Source organism: Eleutherodactylus coqui, chromosome 8 (assembly GCF_035609145.1).
Source record: "Eleutherodactylus coqui strain aEleCoq1 chromosome 8, aEleCoq1.hap1, whole genome shotgun sequence".
NCBI lineage: Eukaryota > Metazoa > Chordata > Amphibia > Anura > Eleutherodactylidae > Eleutherodactylus > Eleutherodactylus coqui.
Genome location: NC_089844.1, coordinates 108271979 through 108295263, shown reverse-complemented (window position 1 = coordinate 108295263; position 23285 = coordinate 108271979). Strand labels below are relative to the sequence as shown.

Below are 23285 nucleotides of genomic sequence, written 5' to 3'. Positions count from 1 at the left end.
GATCTGACCTAAAAGAGCAGAACATCCGCCCTGAAAAGGGCCACCCCTTTGTCAGGATGATAGATTTGCTAAACTTCCCTAGATGGAAAACCAAGGCAAAGGAAAAAGCAAGAACAGACAATCTGAATACAAAACTCGTGAACGACTGCAGGTAGCACCAGTAGTAGCAGAAAGTCACAGTACAAAGAACAAAATCCAGAATTACACACATACTCAAAGCAAGTCTCAGAAGCACCAAAGCAAAAGGAGGAGTCGGAGTAAAAATCTGCTATTGGGGGAGAGTGGGGAGGCCCCATACATTTTCGATGGTGTTCTCCTGAGATCAGCAGGTTCAGCCAATATACAACTAATATGTATGCCTAGCCTTAGTCAATGTCGAAACCAATAAAAAGCCTTGACACACAACTAAGGTTGTCAGCCAAACTAGAATTCTTGCTCCTCGTCAGTACATAGTAAGGTTCTAGTTATCTTGGTGAAATGCCAGTGATATAGATCTTGAAAGTAAGCGGTTCTCTTTGCAAAGTTCCAGCTGGTTTAGGGATTAGATGTCAGGGAGCAGAATCTGCTGTTTTCTCAATGTGCAGTGTATGGGAGCCATGATAACAGCAGCCTCTACCCACCATCTCAGAGAAAACTAAAAATTATAGATTCAGCCTGCAGAGGGGGGAAGCAGGTAATAAATGAAGGATACAAGTTATATAATGGCCAGAAATTGTGTTTTTCCTCATGTACACATGTGGTTTTAAATTACATAAGCTTCTGCGGTGGTCTAAGTTCATTTTAGAGTAACCACTAGAATTTAGGTTACTGTAGTTGTAATATGGACAGTGAAATGCTGCAAAATAACATCTGTCTGAAATCAGTCTTAGCTTCAACTAAATTAACATGTGTTTCACATGCAGTAAGCCAAAATAGGGGTCATGGTTTGGGCTGATGGGATGGGATGGGATTAGCCCCATTGTGGTTGTTACTAAGTGAAGCACTCCCCAAATGGCTACACTACACTGAGATGTGGGGGTGATGGTGTAAGACCAATCTCTGCTTCCTGGTGTGATTACTTGGTGTAGAGTGATACTCCCCAGTGGAAGAGAGTCTAATGAGACAGGAAGGGTAACAGTTAATTCACTCTTATTTAGTTCAGAAGCATCCTGGTACAACATCAGAAGGCATAATTTCTTGTGCAAACAAATCCAAAGTCAGTTCCTGATGGTGGTGGCTTTTAGTGCTGCTGCCTTTCTGTTCCGTATTCCTGATCTGGGTTTTTCACTATGGCCCTGGAGTTTTTGGCCTAGGCACCTATTCTCCCGCAGTAGCTAGATCCTGAATATATCTGCAGGAGTCCATGAGAATCTATCCCTTAAATCAGTTTACTTTGCACTACACCACTATTTGCTTTTTCTAACCTTTCTTGAACATTACAAGAATTTATATAACTTTTGCTCTTCCCACTTGCCCAATGCTGATTGGCTGACGGCTGGGAGGCGGTGATGGTAGCCCTTTTAATCCCTCTCTAAATTGAACTCTACTGGAGTCACCACCTTCAAGACAAAACATTTATACGATATATAGGCTCGTATATATACACAGTGCTACAAATCTAAATATTATTTTGTAGTGACCGTTCTGAGTCACTACACACACAGTGTATGTGGGTCCAGAATGATGATTTTAATGCTCACATTGGTACATATGTAAACATTTGCTCTCACAAACAGTTGCTTTTTAACTGTTTGTTAATATATTTTTCAAACCCAGTATTATAGAAATCAATGTTTCTCTTCATTAACAGATTTTTTCTTTATATTGTAGCCAAAGAAGTCTAGTTTTCTAATTAAATCAGTGTGGGCTGGTCAGAAGAGCACCCCATTAGTTCTACAGCTCAATGGTGAGATAGAAGACGTGAAAAAAGAAGTTCTGTTCTATCAGAAACATGGGCTCATACACTTCAGGTATTTTTTTTTTTACTCAAAACCTTTCTTTTTGATGCAGAGGCTTCATTCGCATGCACATTAGAACACGAATATGAACATTAATGTATTATTTGTATTATTTCTGCCAGTCTCCTTTTCCTATGTGCCACATTTAGGATATGGTTAACACAGATTGAAGCCGCTGCAGATTTTCCACAGTGGAAGATCCACATTTAATGATCCAGACTTTGTTGTACATTTTACTGCAGATTTGCCGCAGAATTCACCCTTTGTATAGCAGAGAGTGAAATCCACACTGAAATCCGTAGCAAACATTTGGCATATTGTGGATATAGAATGCACAGCATTTGTCAATTTTGCTGTGGAATCTGTGTTGACTTTTTCTACACCATATGGATGAAATTTGCTGAATTTTATCGACATGGCTTATATTGTAAATGCTGTGCATCGTATGTGCAGAGAATCTTCAGCATGAACACCGCATGTGTACATACCCTTGAAAAAGCAAATCTGATAATCCATACACAAGTATTGAGGAACAGTGATCATCTTGCCTTGTGAAATGTATGAGTCGGAGTGAAGATGTAAGAGATATCATCCAACACCACCTGCCTTAGTGCTGCACCCACTTCTGCAGAGAGGACTGATGTGCCCTGTGCGACCGGACAACACAGGTTGCAAACCCCTATGTCTAGCCCTGTTAGAAACATAATACTACTATGTCCCAAGTACAACTTTGCGATTAAGTCCTTAAGGACTAAGCGCGGTAAATATGTGGTGCTTGGTCCTGGCTTTAATCTCCACCGATAGTAGATATACAGCACGGGATTATAGCCTCTGCTACTGCAATCAAGCAGAAGCAGGTCGGGTCCTCGGCTGAGGTAACAACTGAGGACCCAGAGGAGATGAAAGAAGCAATTTTGAACCACTTCATCTTTCTCCTTTCCAAGCTACATAGTGCTCAATGAGCCCTATGTACTAAAAAGTGAAAGTGGAAGTATTACTTCCATTATGTGACCTCCAGGTGCCCCCTGTTACAGCAGAGCAGCAGGGTCCTCGCAGACCCGAATCAGCTCTGCCAGTGACTGACACCACTACAGGGAGAGGTTCTCCTCTGTAACTGGGGCTCCTATGGATGGTACTCCTATAGATGCCCCAGCCACAGTGGAAAAGTGTGAAATTTAAAAAAAAAGACAATGTGAATGGCCCCCAGAGGTCTTATATGATGTCATGGAGGACATAAAAGGTAAAAAAAATAGTTTCAAAAATTACAGAATAAAATAAAAATATATACATAAAAAAGAAAATGACTCCAAGCCGACCAAAACCATATGCGCCCTGTAATACAAAACTATACATATTATATATCAAAATGTCCAAAACAAAATGAGGAACCCATTCCCATACTTTTTTAGTCTAAATATACTAATAAAAAAAAAACAACTATAAATTTAAAAAAAAAACATTTTTTTTTAGCTTTTTACCCCCAATAAGATTAAAAAATGGAAAAAAAGTCAGTGAAAAAGATATTAAAAAATAGTCCTATATGTCATGTGAAAAATAACTCAGCAAAAACAATTTAGGTAGCTGAAGGGAAAAAAATAGGGCAGTAAAACCACCACATGGGTAAAATCTCCAAAAAGTGTCTGGTCCTTTTAGGACCAAAACAGCCTGTTCCTTAAGGGGTTAAAAAATGTCCAGAAATCAGGGTGCTGGGCCCTGGTAGTCATGATTGGAAGCTCTAGTAGTGTGTCAGAGTGACAATGCTGGACCTCTACAAGAACAGTATTGTCCTCTGCAGTCATCATCCGTTGTTACTAGGCTGCAGCCTGAACACATATTTGTTTTAGTGATACTAAGTGTTAGAATTACTCAGTCTCCAATATATTGTATGTGACTAACGAGCTGCAGTCAGCCTCCAGAAGCCTTCTCTGGCTAATATAGCAGGGCATATATCACTGATGCTTTCTAATCCTCGAACTTCTCGGCCCTTCGCTCTGGATATACTGCGCTGAACTTTTACACTTCAATAAACTGCAGATTTTTTTTGCAGACTGATGAGTCTCCTCTCCTAAAAATAGAGGCATTAAAAGGGTATTCCCGTTCAGCAAATAAAGGTTACTTCTTATGCATCATGAAAAGTTATTCAATTTTCCAAACTACCATCTATATAAATTATCTCACGGATTTCAAAGTCTCTGCTTGCTGTCATTTAATAGAAACCTCCATTGTTCACTTTCCAGAGGATATAAATCTGTCCTATTGATGTGATGGACACACAGGCACATGGCTGCTTACAAGGCGCAGCTCTGATGACTCAACTGGAACGACTTCTTTGATCATCACACAAGAAAGGCTTCTCTTGAATGACTGCAAGCAGGGACCTTGAAGATTGTGATAGATTTACACAAAATAATATGTACGAAAATTGTGTAACTTTTCATAATACAAATACTGTATTTTCCGGCATATAAGAAGACGGGGCGTATAAGACGATCCCCGACTTTTCGTCTTATATGCTGGGAATACAGTGTGAAAAAAAAAATTCAATACTCACCTCTGGAGGTGCTGCTGCAGGCTGTCACTCCCTCGAGCACGCTGGCAGAGCATTGCTTTCTGCAAGCGTTAGCCAATCACAGCCATTCAATAACGTCATGAAATAAAAAAACACACATTAAAATAAAAGAATAAATAAATAAATAATGCTGATGAGACCTAATGTATCAGGACTAATATAGGTATGAACCACCTGTGGATGGCTATATTGCATTAATGTAGTCATTAATTAAGTTGTTTTGGTTCATACCTATATTAGTCCTGATACATTTGGTCTCATCAGCATTATTTATTTATTTATTTATTTTTATTTTAATGTGTGTTTTTTTATTTCTAGGTATTGCATTTTGGATCGGTATCCTGCAGCACGGTGCATCGGATCATTTTTTGCTCTGTTAGGCCGCCTGCATACGAGCGTTCCGGATTCCGCTAGCGGATTTTCACGCGCGTATGGTACCTAAATGTGCTTGCGGATAGGTGTGGATGCGTGAAAAATCACGCGCGGATATACGCGGATGTGTTGCGGGAAAAAACGCGCAGAAAAACCAGCAGACACCCCTTATTGTAAACCCAACCCCTAGAGAACTGCCCATTCCTTGGAAAACAGCTTAAAAACCAACACCCAGACTCTGTTTTGTCCCTCTTGCTTGTGCGAGCACCGTTAAATTATTGATGTCTTTGTGGGCATGGTTGATCCATGTAACTTTTTTCAGGCGCTTCTCCAGCGTGACTTTATTTCAGTCACTGCAAAAAAATTCACAAGAGGAATTCATTACTACAGATTTTGCATTCTTACATCCTGCATTGGCAAGAAATACTACCTATCTCCCTCTACAAATTTGCCTGTGAAGCTCTGTGCTGTGTGTTGGGACGCCTCCTACCATGCCTACTTCCTGTAGTCATAGCAACCAGTGACTCCATCTGCAGCTGCACTCCGGATGTACTGCGTGAAAAAACGCACCCATTCACTTGTATTGGAGGCTTCACGCGCAGAATCCGACCCAAATTAGAACAGGTCGCAGATTTTTTCACGCGCGTGAAAAAACGCGATACAAATCCGTCCGTCTGGGGACAACTGCGGATCCTCATAGGAGTATATTGGCTGCGGTCTGGGGCAGATAATGTGCCTAAAATAACGCGCTGGAAATTCCGTTCGTGTGCAGGCACCCTTATATATATATTTTTTCCACTTGATATTTTTCCACTTGATGTCCTGTGTATGCGTTGTGTCTATAAACAAGGGTGGGGCTTGCAATGAATATGACGAATAATGCGTATTTCTTTGGCTGCTTTTGTGGTAGAGTCTCTCTGTATGGTTTGATTGACTGCTAGGATCGGGATTATGGTATATTATACATATATGCATGTTAACTTCTCAGAGTTATGCATTCTCCGTTTTTGATCATATGGTTGGTAAGCATCAGGTTGAGAGGTTGATTGTGGTGATATATATCTGATAGGAGGAGTGCTGTATGGCGATAGCTGTGGTTTGCATATTTAAGGTGACCCATATTGCTATGGATTTCGCCTAACTCACTTTTGACAGTGGATCCAGGCATTTTAGCCTATATAATGTATACTTTTCTTATTGTTAATTGTCATGGACAATATTCATTCAGGCATTAAAAATAGTATTAAATATTGATATATATTCCCCCGCCATTCATAAACTTGCGCATGCACATGGTTCTGATTATACTACTATTGTATACGGAGCAATGTAATCCTAAGCGCTATGTATTCTTTTGCGCATGCACAGTTATATAATTATGCCTATTAAGGGCTAGGGCAGTTATTTGATTGGTCCGTTCAACTTTATTTTTCTGACAAAATAGCTACATGAGGACTTGTTTTTGCAGAACGAGTTGTATTCTGCAATGCTAACACTTCTAAAACAATGTAATGTACTGGAATAATTTTAGAAATTTGGTAGAAATGGATAAAGTATAATTTTACCATTTTGGGGACGTTTGCATTTACAGTGTTCATGGAACAGTAAAATTGACATATCTTTATTGTATGGGTCATTTTAATTATGGTGATACTGTTTATAGAATTTATTTATGTCTTACTGCTTAAAAAAATTAAATACCTTTTTTTAAAAAATTCTGTTGCCATCTTTTGGCCACATAACTATTTTATTTTTCCATTGATAGTGCTGTGTGAGGGCTCGTGTTTTTACAGGGTGACCTGTATTTTTCATTGATATTATTTTTTGCATACATAGTACTTTTTGATCGCTTTTCATTCAATTTTTTTCTTGATGGGGTGACTAAATAAAAAGTGCAATTCTGGAGTTGCAGATTTTTTTTCTGACTACATTCACTATGCGGGATGATTGATGCATTATTTTAAGAGATCAAACTTTTGTAGATGCGGTAAAACAATTTTTTTTTTGTTTTGATTTTTTTTATTTTAAATATAGGAAAAGAAAAACGTTTTTTAAAACATTTGATATCTCTTATTTTTTTAAATATTAAAAGAACTTCTTTTACACTTTTTTTTTATCCCCTAAGGAGACTAGAACTTGTGTTCATTTGATAGATTATTCAAATAAAGGGTATTTCTGCAGACCATATACTTGGCTGGCCTGGGCACTTTCAGAAGACCCATGACTGCCTTAACACCAGGGCAGCACTTTGCAATCTCATTGCGGGGCGGCCGTTTGGGACTTCCTGAAAGCCGATCGGGGCATTTCAAGAGTTAACAGCTTGAATTGGTGTTATTGCCAGTCACGGCTGTTAATGTCAGGTGTCAGTTGTCAAAGATGCATGGTGTGCTCTCGGCTCCTGGGCCCTCTCTCTATACGCAGACACCAGGCATACTCTGTATTTGTATGGCACATGTCAGAAAGGGGTTAATGACAATGAATATGATACAATGAATTGAATAGCTTTTATAATTGTTTTTGCCTTGAACAGTATATATCTTTAGCTGTACAATATATGTTTCCCCCCACAGTATGTAAATCCTCACCATACTCCTTTTCTCTGCCCCCATATTATATAACTTATGTCTCTCCCCCCAGTAACACTATAACTATATCTATCCTACATTATAGTCATTGGGGAACGATGGGCGCCAGAGGCGTAACTTGAAGCTCCTGGGCCCCAATGCAAAACCTGTAACAGGTGCCCCAACTATAATGCTTTATTCATAGTACTGGGCTTTCTATATGGAGAAGAGAGGCCTTATGGGCCCCCCAAGGCTCCTGGGCCCGGGTGCAACCGCATCCCCTGCATCTTCTATAGTTACGCCCCTGATGGGTGCCATCGGTGTCCAACATGTTATGGATCCGGCACTGCTGATATTTTTGGCTTACTGTTCCTATGACGGAACAAAAAAACAGAAATGTGAAGGCTGATGTGAACCGAGCCCTATATGGCTGTAACTCCCAGAATACCGCTTCTTCACAGCGGAGACATGGAGGAGGCCATAATTTGAGGTGCTACACTATACTGATAATGTAAGTAGTGGGTGCAGCTGGTAATGTCCCTTGTGAACATTTGTCCACCTATTCCATTTTGGGAGCTATAAGAGGAGCCACAAGGGGAACAGAGGAGAGTGAGGAGGATTGGCTCGTCTATCATTAGGACTTCGATAACAGTCAGCCCACATTTTACTAGTAATGTATTAACCGATGCAGAAATCAACCTGAAATGGTTCACTTTCTTTTTCTTGCAAATATATAAAAAACATAAATATATATGTGTATATACATACACTCTCATATACGGGTGTAAATATTATAGCTCAATAAGCCTATTACAAAGCAGGGTACACAGCCAACTTGCTGAGAGGTTTTTATGACATTTTACATTTAAGAACTCCATTTAAACTGCAAATTGAGTCAGCAAGGGCAGAACAAAAAGCAGATTTATTTTCTACTATAAAAAAAAACTTGGTTAATAAGTGCAATTAAAGCAGCACTTCATTGAACGGATAATTAGCTATTGTATTTTATCTATAGTACACTCAGAACAAGTAAATCAGCAAGACATTAGTGAATTTCATTTACCTGATATAAGTACTATGTGTATGGCTGAGGATATTCATATATAGAAATACGCGTATATGTAAATGTAGTAACACTGGATGAACAACATGCTAAAATATAGCATTCACTTTGATGGGGTTTTAAAGTGATAGAATGCAAATCAGTAAAAGTACTTTTAGAAGTACACAATGAACATGTACTCCTTGTTGGAATCTATGGCGGTGATCAAATGGGGTGGTCACAACTTCAATGACGTCTTAAGGTCATTTTAAATGAAAGGGCTGCCCAGCACAAAACCAAACTCACTGCAATTATGGAGTTAATGTCCATTTATATGGAGCGATAATCGCTCAAAAATCACTCAAAAGGCAGTTTGAGTGACAGTTTTGAGCAATCATCTTTGCATAACTCTAAGTAGTTAATTAGCTACTTAAGAGAATGCAGGCGGAGCGGGATACTGCTGTGATTGCTCGGAGAATAATGCAGCTGTTTTGAATATGCAAACAGCTGCATTGTTCTGGGTGCTTTCAGCTGGTGTCTCGCTTAGAACTGCCAGTGGGATACCAGCTGAAAGAATGCTATCAGCACCGCCCACTGAGATATCAGCGGGCGGCGCTGATACGGCTCATCACTAATTTCTAGCTGGCTAGAAATGAGCAATGCATGAACAGTGCACGATGGCCGTGCATTACATTTGGATGTAATGATTATCGCTCAAAAGACGGCTTTTGAGCGAATTTTGAGCGATAATCATTGTATCTAAATGGGCCTTTATATGAGTATCTTGATGAGTGCAGCAGAAAGGTATAAACTCTTGTTTCAGTGTCAGATCCAATACAATGAAATAAAGGGTTTATTGTTAGTGATCACAAAGGTATTTAGGTAGGGTTGCCTCCGGATTGATAAATGACCAAATCAGCCACTAATTTATTCAGGAAGCCAGTGCCAGTAAATGTTTTTTTTTTACCAGCAATAATAATTGCCGATACTTTGTATGGGCACATAGTGATGAGTACATACTGTAGGTTTGCTGTGTTTTTTGCCACAAATCACAGGAAAAAATCTATAACACCGAACTGTAACTATTTCTAGTAGACAAGGACCTGACAGCTTGTGGAAGGAGCTGCAAGATATTGTCACATGATCGCATCACATGACCGTATCTTTAGCTCTTCAAAGAGGAGCATCAGCTCCACCGAGATGGTTCTCCTCTGCCCCAACAAGAAAGCAGGTTGCAGTCAGCAACACACTGCCTGCAGGATACTGGGCAGTGCCCACTAGTGAGGAGCTGCAAGGGAAAGAAGCTGCCAATATGCAGGGAATGAGGCTACAAGCAGGTAATATTATCCAGTGTCTAAAGAAGAGGGTGACAGAAGTATGTGTATAAAGGCAACCTGGATCAGGGACCTGGTCTCCACCCTCCCCTAAAGGCTACTCCTGGTCTGCTATGGGTAGACGGGATATGGCTGATCTTCCTCGGCTTCCTTGGTTGGTTGAAGAGGCTGGGTGATGCACATGTCCTCAGTTCTCATGGTGAATTCCCTGGACTTCTATTGCCGTGGACCATTTACTGGAAGTAGCACGGTGTAGCAGGAACACTGGAAGTCACATTTGGTGCCAGGTTTTGGAAATGACTGGGGTCTGCTGTCAATGTAAGAGAGATCTGCTCACTTGCTGTTGCTTCTTTGGTTAGCTCATTACCATGGAGGGTCAGTCTGCTCTCCGCTCTGAGGCTGGAGAACATGCGCCTAATCCTGGTCCAGTGAGTAATCTTACTACAGCGGTGTGATAGTTTTAGTTGTTCTTTTTATCAAGCTATAATTCTTCTTTCTTAGGAAGATAAGAGTCCTTCAGAGAGAGCAAAATAAGATAAGTAGCACAATTTTTGGTGGATTGTTTATCTATTTTTATTTTTACCCTTTTCTCTCATTTTAGCTGGAGATTTTTCTAGGCAGAGAGGTTCCCAAAATCTTTTCTCGAAGAAAAGAGGCAAAATCTATTTTGTATCCTTCTTGAATAGAATTTAGAATCCATGGGTTTGAGGTAACTTCTTCTCACGAAGACGCAAAGTTTTTGAGCTCCCGATAAGGCTGTTTCCTACGAAAAACTTTGGTTTCAGGTAAGGCTTTCATTGTTTTGCCAGTCTTTTCCAATATCTTATCCAAGGCAAGGCTGAACACATATTAACCTCCAAAGGGGATGGAAGACAACTTAGATTTGGAAATTGTGTTGGATGACCAGGACTTCAACCATAAAGCCTGTCTAGCTGCATTAGACGAAATTGTCAGTCTAGCTGCAGATCTCACTTCTCAGCAGAGGCGTCAGTGATAAATCTTGTCACCTTTTGAAGTAGAGAAAGAGAGGATAAAAGTTTAATAACCCTGCGAGTCTGACCCCTAATATGATTTTTGAGCTGTGAGACCCAAATGTACATGGACCTGGCCATGTAAGTTATAGTCATGTTCCTTTTTAGAGAAGCCAGAGCAGAATCTCACAGTTTCTTAAGTAGGCCCTCAGCCTTCCAGTCCATTGGATTGCCGAGTAGATTCCTCAAGGTAAAAAGATGTTTTCGTTTTTTGGTTCCTTTGCCACCTGAAGATCTATCAAAAATAAGCAATTTTTAGATTGTTAATTTCCTTAGGCATACTGAGGCACTTTTTTGGCTCTTTCCACTTAATATTAATGTTTTTAGCATTACTGTGCAACAGAAACTTTCTTTTCCTTCTGCCACCTTCTGGAACATTTCATCTTGAACAGGTTGGCTTTTTTAGTATCCTCAATGTCGATAGTGTTTCTAGCAGCTTTCAGTAGCCAATCAGTATCCTCAGAGGAAAAGTATTATTTTCAATCTTCCTCCTCTACCACCAAAGTAGTCTCCCCTTCTTCAAAGTCAATGTCCTGTGAATAAGCGGCACTAGAACATTCTTCGGAGTCCGAATCCAAAATATCCGGTCATTTTCACTTTTTAGCTGAAGCTGGTAAATCAGAGCAGGGAGCCTGACTGGTCAAGGAAATCTGAATTTCTTGTCTTAGAATGGATCCTTTGTCCTCCATAAGGAATAACTGTTTTTTTTTTTCAATATATTTGAAGTGCATGCCTGATGGAGTTGTTTTTTATGCATCACAGGTAGTTCTGGGTTTTTTGTTTTTTTTTACCGTAAGTAGCACAATTTTTGGTGGATTGTTTATCTTATTCACAGGACATTGACTTTAAAGAAGGGGAGACTACTTTGGTGGTAGAGGAGGAAGATTGAAAATAATACTTTTCCTCTGAGGATACTGATTGGCTACTGAAAGCTGCTAGAAACACTATCGACATTGAGGATACTAAAAAAGCCAACCTGTTCAAGATGAAATGTTCCAGAAGGTGGCAGAAGGAAAAGAAAGTTTCTGTTGCACAGTAATGCTAAAAACATTAATATTAAGTGGAAAGAGCCAAAAAAGTGCCTCAGTATGCCTAAGGAAATTAAGAATCTAAAAATTGCTTATTTTTGATAGATCTTCAGGTGGCAAAGGAACCAAAAAACGAAAACATCTTTTTACCTTGAGGAATCTACTCGGCAATCCAATGGACTGGAAGGCTAAGGGCCTACTTAAGAAACTGTTTCTGATTCTGCTCTGGCTTCTCTAAAAAGGAACATGACTATAACTTACATGGCCAGGTCCATGTACATTTGGGTCTCACAGCTCAAAAATCATATTAGGGGTCAGACTCGCAGGGTTAAACTTTTATCCTCTCTTTCTCTACTTCAAAAGGTGACAAGATTTATCACTGACGCCTCTGCTGAGAAGTGAGATCTGCAGCTAGACTGACAATTTTGTCTAATGCAGCTAGACAGGCTTTATGGTTGAAGTCCTGGTCATCCAACACAATTTCCAAATCTAAGTTGTCTTCCATCCCCTTTGGAGGTAAATATGTGTTCAGCCTTGCCTTGGATAAGATATTGGAAAAGACTGGCAAAACAATGAAAGCCTTACCTGAAACCAAAGTTTTTCGTAGGAAACAGCCTTATTGGGAGCTCAAAAACTTTGCGTCTCCGTGAGAAGAAGTTACCTCAAACCCATGGATTCTAAATTCTATTCAAGAAGGATACAAAATAGATTTTGCCTCTTTTCTTCGAGAAAAGATTTTGGGAACCTCTCTGCCTAGAAAAATCTCCAGCTAAAATGATAGAAAGGGGTAAAAATAAAAATAGCTGAACATGGGGGTGGTGACCCCAGTTCCCAAAAGAACGTTATTACTCCCGAATATTTTTGGTCAAAAGTACAAATGGCAGTTACAGTACAATTGTGAGCCTCAGGTATTTGAACAGATTCCACCAGTATTGTAGGTTGAAGATGGAGTCAATCAGATCGAAAATCCCTTTAAAAAACATCATGAATGCCTTTATGGCAACATTGGAGTTGCATATTAACATCTTCCAAGCCGTCCATTTTATCAAAACTTCCTCAGGTTATTAATAGGTTACATCCTATGCTTCCAGCATGTTAATCTGGAAGTCACTGGAAATGGGCAGGATTTTGGGAACGGGGGGTGGGAGGGGGGGGGGGGGGGGTTGGTTAACCTTTTGTCTCCTTCCTGCCCTAAAAAGGACAATAGGTAATCTCTCCATTGTCGTAGTATTTCTGGAAATCAGATTACTGATAAAACTAATTTCTATTTATATGCCCTCACACAGGAATAAACTCCTTCCCGCACTTGGATGCACTATGACATCCTAATTGCAGTCTTGTAACTGGAATAGGACATAATAGTACATCTTGATGATCATTTGGGTACAGGTTATGTGCCTGTGCAATCACAGCTATACTGACAGAGGTCTGCTGAGAAACCTTCAATGTCAGCCGTTTAACACCTTAGATGCCACAATCATTACTGATAGAAAAGTTTATATGGATCATATTTATGCAGTATATTGAATTCTTTAGATGTTTTCTCCTGCCATAGATTGCATATTACAAGTAGACTTGTGAATTTTGCAGTAATTTTGTAGTGGTTCATTACTTCAGACTCTACTAGGGATATAGCAGAAACTAGAGAATGTTTAGTAAGAGAGAAAACATCATCCTGAATTCAAAATGAATCATTTGAAAGTCAAATTTTAGTGAATCTGGCTGTTGACGCAGGCTGAATCCGGCTTTGGGGACATATCCTGCCATGGGAACTAATTCACAAATGTAATCATAATGACTAACTCATAGTAAACTATGCCAAAAATGTACATGGATTGACAATGGGGTAACTGTAGAGTAAATCATCTCTTACACAATGAACTACCATTCTTGCTTTGCAATGTTGTAAATGTTTCTTATCTTGTTTAGGCATCCGTTTAAACTTCCCGTCCCGCAGAGCGTCCTTCTCCAGGAAACCTTTACAGTAGATAAAAGAAAAAAGCAATACATCCTAGAAACCAAGCTGGTTCTTGACCACACTGATGAATGCTTGCAGACCATTGTACTTGGGTACCAAAGTGACAATCCTTATGTGAGTAGAGTAACAGAGTAGTCTGGTATTTAAAGAGCATCTGTCATGTATAGGCTATGTTTTATAAGATGTACATTCCCTTGTATATGTTTTTTATTCTGATGACAATAACTTAGTATAAACTTAGAGTAAGTATCCAGAAAGTAACCCCTTCCAGACACATATATATGACTATTTACTTCCTAACTGCATATAACTTGTGCAATTAGCACGTATATAGCTGTCCACAGCATATGCTGTGTATGGAGTGGGCTTGGCTCCCAGCCCCTCCCTACCTGGCGGGTATCAGCTGTCTCTTACAGCCATCACCTGCCTACAACAGCCGCAATAGGAGATAACTCGATCGTGGCTGCAAATCCTTTGAATGCTGCTGTCAGTTCTGACAATGACATTTAAAGTGAACCTGTCACATGCTTGCAGCACCATAAACTAAGTTCTGGTTCTGTTAGAGGATGTGACAAGGAGCCGAGTGATGTTTTTTTTTTTTACTCACCCGCTCCAGTGATCCAGCACTGTCACCCAGTGAAGTTTGGACGATGCGTGAAAATCGGACTACTCTAAGTACCATGTGTGCATGCTCCCAAAGACTTGTATGGGAAGGCGCGTGCAGGGAACTCCGCAAAAAGTCAGTTTTTCATGTGCTGTGTAGACTTCGCTAGGTGACAGCGCTGGATCGTGGGAGCAGGTGAGTAAAAAAAGGTTGTTTTTTTTTTTAAGCATTATAATATATAAAAACTATATAAATTTGGTATTGCTGTAAGCGTACTGACCCATAGAATAAAGGCATCTGTCATTTTTACTGCACCACGGACACCATAAAAATACCCCCCCCCCCCCAAATGGTGCAGTTGTGTTTTTTCCCATTTTGCCATACTTAAAAATGATAGAAGTCTTCCAATATGGTAGATTAAATGGTACCATTGAATAAAAAAGTTGATCCTGCATAAATCAAGTCCTTACATAGATATTGAAAAGAAGGCTTACCAGCAGCACATCATTGAACCCAAATTGGGCAGGACTGGACCTTGACGAAGACCCACAGGGTCGAAACGTAGCTGTTTGACTTTGGCATGGAAGAACAAAGTTTCCTACTATCTTTGCACCCATTTATGCTGCCACTCTTCTTCTTTTGGCCCTCACATAGCTATGTCACCAGAAATATAAAAAAAGTTATGGGTTTTTGAAAGTGGAAATACCAGAACTGCAAAATGTGACCGGGTTGTAGGCTCATCGATCACCTTCAGTCATGAATGGGTTTAATATATTTTGTCTGATTTATTTATTTTTTATCGTCAATGTCTTTTAGATCTGTGCTACCCTAAAACATCCTTTCAAGCAATCCTTTCAAACTGTGCCTGGCAACATTGAAGCTTGCGCCTCAACTCGGAAATATATATCCGTAAGTTTAAGTTCTTTTTTTGTAAATTCTTCATTTGTACTAATTGAAACCAGACTAAGGGCTCAGTCAGACGAACACATTTTTCATGAATTATAGGTGCAGGAAAGAAAAAAAAATCACACATTGCCTGTAGAAAAAAAAAATGACGTGACCGAGTGCATTTGCACTCACATGTCCTATCTTTTGCAGATGCGAATTTTATTTGCATATTAAAAATGCATATGTGACCGCTTTCATCGGAGAGCATTGGTTCTGATAGCTGCGAATCGAAAACGCAACTATACGCTCATTTGACTGAGCCCTAATGTAAACAAATAACGTATGACCTGTGCTTTAAAAAACTACTCGTAAACAGAATTTATTATATGGTACCTACTGAATGCATTAGGCTGTTTGTATAATGCATGGACAGGTTGGGTCCTCCAGAGTGGGGTTGCATTTAAATGGGTTTCCTGTGACTTAAAGAAAATGATTTACTGGCTTAGAATTGTTTGTAATTAATAAAAATGACATATTTCACTTACTTGAGCGGCTTCCTGTCCAGCCCTGAAGCCCTGGTGCCTGCCACTCGGAACCCAAAAGAAAGCGACTGTGGTCATATACCATCATTGTGCGCATGACCGCTCAGCCAATCACAGGCTTCAGCGGCCATAGAAGAATTACCACTGAATCCACTAATGATAACCTAGAAAATTCAAACTGGAATGGGAGTGAATGCCAGATCCCACTACCAACCTACCGGCCATTCCATAATAATCCAGGCCCAGGAAAGAGACATATCAAAGCCATTGGCAAACTAGGTCTACTGAAATAGGAATAACTATCTCTTATTATATATCTTTGTTTGTTACTGGGTGAGTTACTAAATTAATTGACTGTACTTACTAAGTTCATTTGATGTAGGGATATAAATGTGCTCTTTAAAATATATTGAAGTGTTGAATTTTCTACCTCAATAGGGCAAGCATGAAGTTGAAGCTATCATTAAGATTAATAGGAAAGATATATTTGGTCTCACAGGGAAGTTTGAGAACAAATCTACCAAAAAAGAATTGCTGCAAGCTGTTCAAATTGATATGACTCATGCTCTCCAGGTAATATGATTTGGCACTGATGCATGGAATATCTCAGCTGTTGTTCTCATACAAATTAATTTTTTTTCCTGGAGAAAATGTTCTTGTAAGTCATAGCAACTACATGCCTCTAATTATCATATAAGTCATACAGGTGTAAATATAAATGCATTATAATATTCTATGGAAAACAGAAACCCTGTGGAGCTCTTCTGTAACTTCCATTAAGCAATGGCCCTCTAGCACTATTGTACTTTGTGCAATGAGTAGGTGTTCCTAACCTGCTTTGGGTCAAGTTGTGAACAGTTAAACAGGAGCCATTTGCTGTCTTGTTAACCTAAGACTTTTCATTTAAAGCAATCCTCCGATCCGGGGACAAAGGGGGATGGAAGGATTATGTTACATGTTGCTCACTGTGCATTGATAGTCCAACTGCTCATACTTTTTCCTAAGTGCCAATGTAATGTCTTAGACCAGGGGTCCCCAACCACCAGTCCGCAGACTGGGGCAGGCCGTTAGGTGCTTCGCGGGAACTTTTCTTCTAAACACAAGGCCCGCGGGCCGAATCCGGCCCGCTGCCTCGTGTTATGTGGCCCGCGGCGTGCCGACGCTGCTCACCACTGAAGCGATTACCAGCAGGAGCGCCGCAGCTCCCCGCTGGTAATCGCGCTGATCCCGGCGCACACTGACGTCATTGTGCAGCCAGGATCCTCCTCCCCTGGGAGGGCTGCTTACTACTGGGGGGGCTGCTTACTACTGGGGGGGCTGCTTACTACTGGGGGGGCTGCTTACTACTGGGAGGGATTGCTTACTACTGGGGGGGTTGCTTACTACTGGGGGGGTTGCTTACTACTGGGGGGGTTGCTTACTACTGGGGTGGGGCTGCTTACTACTGGGGTGTGGCTGCTTACTACTGGGGGAGGGGCTGCTTACTACTGGGGGAGGGGCTGCTTACTACTGGGGGGGCCTGCTTACTACTGGGGGGGCTGCTTACTACTGGGGGCAGCTGCTTACTACTGGGGGTAGCTGCTTACTACTGGGGGGGCTGCTTATTACTGAGGGGCTGCTTATTACTGGGGGGGCTGCTAATTACTGGGGGGTGGTCTGGTTATTACTGGGGGCGCTGCCTATTACTGAGGGGTGGGGGCTGCCTATTACTGGGGGGGCTGCTTATTACTGGTGGGGGGGGCTGCTTATTACTGGGGATGGGGGCTACTTATTACAGGGGGAGGGACTGCTAATTACTGGGGGGGCTGCTAATTATTGGGGGGGCTGCTAATTACTGGGGGGTCTGGTTATTACTGGGGGGGAGGCTGCTTATTACTGGGGAGGGCTGTCTATTACTGGGGGGGGGGGATAAATTATATGCTGCCCTATGTGTGTGCTGGGGGGACGGGATAGATTATATACTGCCCTATGTGTGTGCTGCCAGGCGGGGGGGGGGGGATATATTATACTGCCCTATGTGTGTACTGCCAGGACATTCTAAATGTCATAATTAAATAAGTATGCACTAAACTCCAACCCCCTTCATAGCCCCGCCCCATATAACCAAAGTCCCGCCCAACCCTGCCAGGCCTTGTAAAAATGTTCTTGCTTGAAGCCGGTCCCTGGTGCCAAAAACGTTAGGGACCACTGTCTTAGACTACCAATGCACCAACAGTGCTTAGTGCGCATCGGGTAGTCTAAGAATCATCAGCCATCCTGTACATTTGAAGAATGGCCCAAGGAACAGGTAGATCAGCAGCTGAACTGGGAAGAGGATGGCAACGGGTTATATAAGTACTTCCTCCCGCCTCTGGATACATTTTGTACCTGGACAGGAGTGTTACATTAAAAAATGAGAATGATGAATATTACCACTTCTCAGCCAATAATTTTTAGTAAAACACATTATCAAGAAAAAAAGAGTAGCCACTGATACCGTTCCCTTTTATTTGAATGCGTCTTTTTCATTCACAGATATTCTGTATTCTAATGGTCCTTTTAGACAGAATGAGAATCTCCCAATTCTCGTTTGCCCGAGTGATGTCATCACCAGCTCGTTCACGCTCGGGCCGTGTGTTTAGACTGCCGTGCAGTTCTAGTTCACTTCTTGTTCAATGTTTCACATTCCTACATGAAACACTGAATGATCAGTGTTTTAATTGCACGAGAAGTACACAAGTTGGCAACCATTTTTATGGCCCCTGAAACTGAATGATGAATGAGAGCCACACAATTCTCGTTTGACGTTCAGTCATTGGCTCATGTTTAAACTGAACAATTATTGATCAGTTTAGCTCGTTTCAACGATTTTCTAAATGATGATTGTTGAGTCTAAGTGCAGCCAAAGAGTAGATGTACTGGAATTAAAGACCTCTGCAGGAACCTTGAATTATGTTTAGAGTTTCTTATATAAAAACTAAAGACTTCTACTCTCTCAGTACTTCTCTTCTAATACAAATAGTCTCTGGCCTCTTCCAGGAAGTTCCATACAGGACTGAGACAAGAAGTAGTCTGGGTATGGTTCCACCTAAGGCACCATTTAGTATTTTGGCTTCTGCCTCATTGTGTTTTTTTGCCTTCTTCTGGATCAACATTTGGGATAATAGGCTGAACTGGATAGACATATGTCTTTTTTTCGGTCTTACATACTATGTTACATGGATATATTGCATGACACAATGAAGTGGCCTCTTTACTAATTGCTATTGCACAGCATCTGTTACCCATCCTGGTTCACAACTATACCACATACATCTCTAAATTGAAGCTCTTGTTGGTTATATAGAAGTAGTGTTGCTATGGCGTTCATGCAAACAGCCTGCAGTTCTTGTACAGGAGAGGAGGGATCCCAACCTCCAGGACAGCTGTCAGTCTAGAGAAAGCTGCGACATTTGTGCAGGGAAATGCAACATGGCTTCATTAAACTGAATACACAAAGACTTCACCTTCTCCGCCCTGCATCTGTGTGTATATACTGTACAAAAATATTTTTTCCCGCATAAATACAGCTTAAATTCATTTAGAGACAATTAAAAATGGTTCATCAATAGAGATGAGCAAACGTGCTCGTTTAGAGCAATTACTCGATCGAGCATCGCTTTTTTCGAGTAACTGCCTAATCGGGCGAAAAGATGTGGTGGGGAGTGAGGGGGGGGGGGAGGGAGAGAGAGAGCTTCCCCCTGCTACCCCCCGCTCCACCCCGCCGCCCCCCGAATCTTTTCGCCCGAGTAGGCAGTTTCTCGAAAAAAGCGCTGCTCGATCAAGTAATTGTCCTAAACAATTCAAAATTCTATTAGTTGCACCATTAGGTAAAGTGCTAAAATGCAGGTCTATGCCATATAGAAGTGTCTGCTGTTTAGGCTTGCATGTATAGCCATACACATCGATACACTGCAGTCCCTGGGATTAGTTTGCATTTATCCATGCCTGAAAGCGCTGCGGAATAAGTTGGCGCTATACAAATAAAGATTATTATTATATATACTGTATTTCTTAGCAATCTCATGTACAAGTTTGTCAGCAAGACCAATTAGAAATAAGTTGAATATAGCACTGCAGAAACAAGCTGCCCTTGTGGAGGCAATGAGAACATGAAAATGTAAATTCTTGAAAATATTAAAGTTTTTTGATGTTTTTCTCCGTAACAGTTGAGATTTCCACGCAGTGTGAGGTTTGATGGGGAAATTTTCTCAAGGGAAAATAAGCAAGATGGCGTTGATCATGGATTACGTGGAAAAGTCATAATCAATGCCAACAATACACTACAGGTATGAAATATATATTATATCATATATTTCTGGGGACAAAACATGGTTTGGGGAAATAAAGGGCTGAATCACTTAACCCTAAAAGAAACAATAATATAGGTAAAACACTATTCATATTGTACAAAATGTTGCTTATAGTATTAATTGAAACCCCATCATTTTAACCAGATATTTATAGTTCTCTTATTTAATAATTTAACCCTTTCCAATCCACTGTCTGACGTCTAAAGACATTCTGATTGAAGGCTGTACAGCTCCCATGTCGGAAGACGTCCGGCAGGGTATTCTTACTGTATATTACTGGCCGCTCTGTTGTCGGGGGGCCTCTCCAGCATGTCCCATACCGCAGTAGTGGCTCTAGCCAGCAGATGGCGCCATTGTATAACAGCAGAAAGAGAAAGCCCCTAGGAAACCCTGAATCCAAAATTGGATTGCAAAGGGTTAATATGTTGCATTACAACTCGGCTTTGAACTCATTTCGGCAACACCCGTGTACAGGTATTTCTAACCTTATACTCGCTATCCACTTGTCAACATGGCTTCTTTGATTAGATGTACTGTATCATTGCCATCTAAGCAAGATTCACAAGCTGTTAAGATCAAACCTGAAGTAGATGAAAGAAAGTCAATGAAGGGAATAGTGTGATAGCCCCCCAGAACACATAGACTGTTTATATGGAGCGTTCTAGAAACACTTGAACTAGAATTTATTATATAAGGTCCATTCTGATGATATAAAAAATTGGATGAGCGGGGACACAGATTACCTTGATTTCCTTCACTTGCCTCTGGTTTCATCAAAAGATCCCCATTATTAGATTTTCTAGTTAATGGGAGTTTTCTAGGTAATGGGACTTGCATGTTTATTAAAGGGGTTGTCTCGCGAAAGCAAGTGGGGTTATACACTTCTGTATGGCCATATTAATGCACTTTGTAATATACATCGTGCATTAAATATGAGCCATACAAAAGTGATTCACTTACCTGTTCCGTTGCTGGCGTCCCCGTCTCCATGGCTCCGTCTAACTTCAGCGTCTAATCGCCCGATTAGACGCGCTTGCACAGAAGGGTCTTCTGCCTTCGGCTCGGTTCGGCAGCAGCGGCGTTCTGGCTCCGCCCCTTTTATGCATAATCGCGTAGCTCCGCCCCGTCACGTGTGCCGATTCCAGCCAATCAGGAGGCTAGAATCGGCACACGTCATGGGGCGGAGCTAAGCGATGACGTGCAGAAGGGGGCGGAGCCAGAACGCCGCTACTGCCGAACCGAGCCGAAGGCAGAAGACGCTTCTGCGCAAGCGCGTCTAATCGGGCGATTAGACTCTGAAGTTAGACGGAGCCATGGAGACGGGGACGCCAGCGCAGGGAAGGTAAGTGAATCACTTTTGTATGGCTCATATTTAATGCACGATGTATATTACAAAGTGCATTAATATGGCCATACAGAAGTGCTGTACCCCACTTGCTTTCGCGAGACAACCCCTTTAATAATCATCATAATTATATAGCCGCAACATATTCCAAAGAGCTTTACTAATGAGACCATAGATGTATAGACAAAATCAGACATTTTCAACAATAGGAGTGACCCCAGTTCACAAGAGTTGACAATCTATGAGGAAATACGGTGACACAAAAGTGCTTGTTCTATACAATACGCCAGCCATCTTTTCTACATAGAATAGTATACGTAACGCTCTAAGCCCAATAAACATTTGTCAAATGGGAGTGGGAGGCTCGTATCATGAAGCAACTATGCAGCAGCTTATGGATCAACTAGTCTGAAATTATAAGCAGAATGAAGAGCACTGGTAGGGTGGTACACAGACATAAAATAGAGATATAGGGTGGTGCAGCACTGTGGAGAGCTTTATGGATGAGGGTGATGAGTTCAAATTGTATTTTAGAATAGACGCAACTGGCACAAAGTTAGACAGTGACAGGCACAGGGTGGAGGCATCAGAGTAGTGACAGGCACAGGGTGGAGGCATCAGTGTAGTGACAGGCACAGGGTGGAGGCATCAGAGTAGTGACAGGCACAGGGTGGAGGCATCAGAGTAGTGACAGGCACAGGGTGGAGGCATCAGAGTAGTGACAGGCACAGGGTGGAGGCATCAGTGTAGTGACAGGCACAGGGTGGAGGCATCAGTGTAGTGACAGGCACAGGGTGGAGGCATCAGTGTAGTGACAGGCACAGAGTGGAGGCATCAGTGTAGTGACAGGCACAGGTTGGAGGCATCAGTGTAGTGACTGGCACAGGGTGGAGGCATCAGTGTAGTGACTGGCACAGGGTGGAGGCATCAGTGTAGTGACAGGCACAGGGTGGAGGCATCAGTGTAGTGACAGGCACAGGGTGGAGGCATCAGTGTAGTGACTGGCACAGGGTGGAGGCATCAGTGTAGTGACTGGCACAGGGTGGAGGCATCAGTATAGTGACTAGCACAGGGTGGAGGCATCAGTATAGTGACGGGCACAAGGTGGAGGCATCAGTGTAGCGACGGGCACAAGGTGGAGGCATCAGTGTAGTGACGGGCACAAGGTGGAGGCATCAGTGTAGTGACTGGCACAAGGTGGAGGCATCAGTGTAGTGACTGGCATAGGGTGGAGGTATCAGTGTAGTGACTGGCATAGGGTGGAGGCAACAGTATAGTGACTGGCACAGGGTGGAGGCAACAGTATAGTGACTGGCATAGGGTGGAGGCATTAGTGTAGTGACTGGCACAGGGTGGAGGCATCAGTGTAGTGACTGGCACAGGGTGGAGGCATCAGTGTCGTGACGGGCACATGTTGGAGGCATCAGTGTAGTGACGGGCACAGGGTGGAGGCATCAGTGTAGTGAATGTCACAGGGTGGAGGAGTGGTCAGTTTAATGAAGGAAAGTTCGATCAGTATTGAGCTACGGTAGTCAAGACAAGAATGAATCGTTTCCTCAGTAGGCAGATCTACCTTGGATTATCTGGTCCTCTGGGATTAGCTTGCGGCACTTAGTTGCAACATGCAATATTATTAGAAAAAGAAAAACACTATAAGTATTAAATTAGATGAGTTTTCCCATCTCTGACTTTTATGGTATATCTAGAGGAATATGTCATA

At 41.6% G+C, this 23285-nt stretch overlaps 1 protein-coding gene across 1 annotated transcript in view; it reads left to right on the top strand.

The window, feature by feature from the left end:
• LOC136577911 (uncharacterized) overlaps positions 1-23285 on the top strand; it is a 235001-nt gene that overhangs the window by 74262 nt on the left and 137454 nt on the right. Inside the window, exons 23-27 of the mRNA XM_066577827.1 lie at positions 1810-1949; positions 13807-13969; positions 15276-15368; positions 16328-16462; positions 20077-20196. Coding sequence (XP_066433924.1) covers positions 1810-1949; positions 13807-13969; positions 15276-15368; positions 16328-16462; positions 20077-20196 — 651 coding nt within the window. The remainder of the gene's footprint in view (positions 1-1809; positions 1950-13806; positions 13970-15275; positions 15369-16327; positions 16463-20076; positions 20197-23285) is intronic.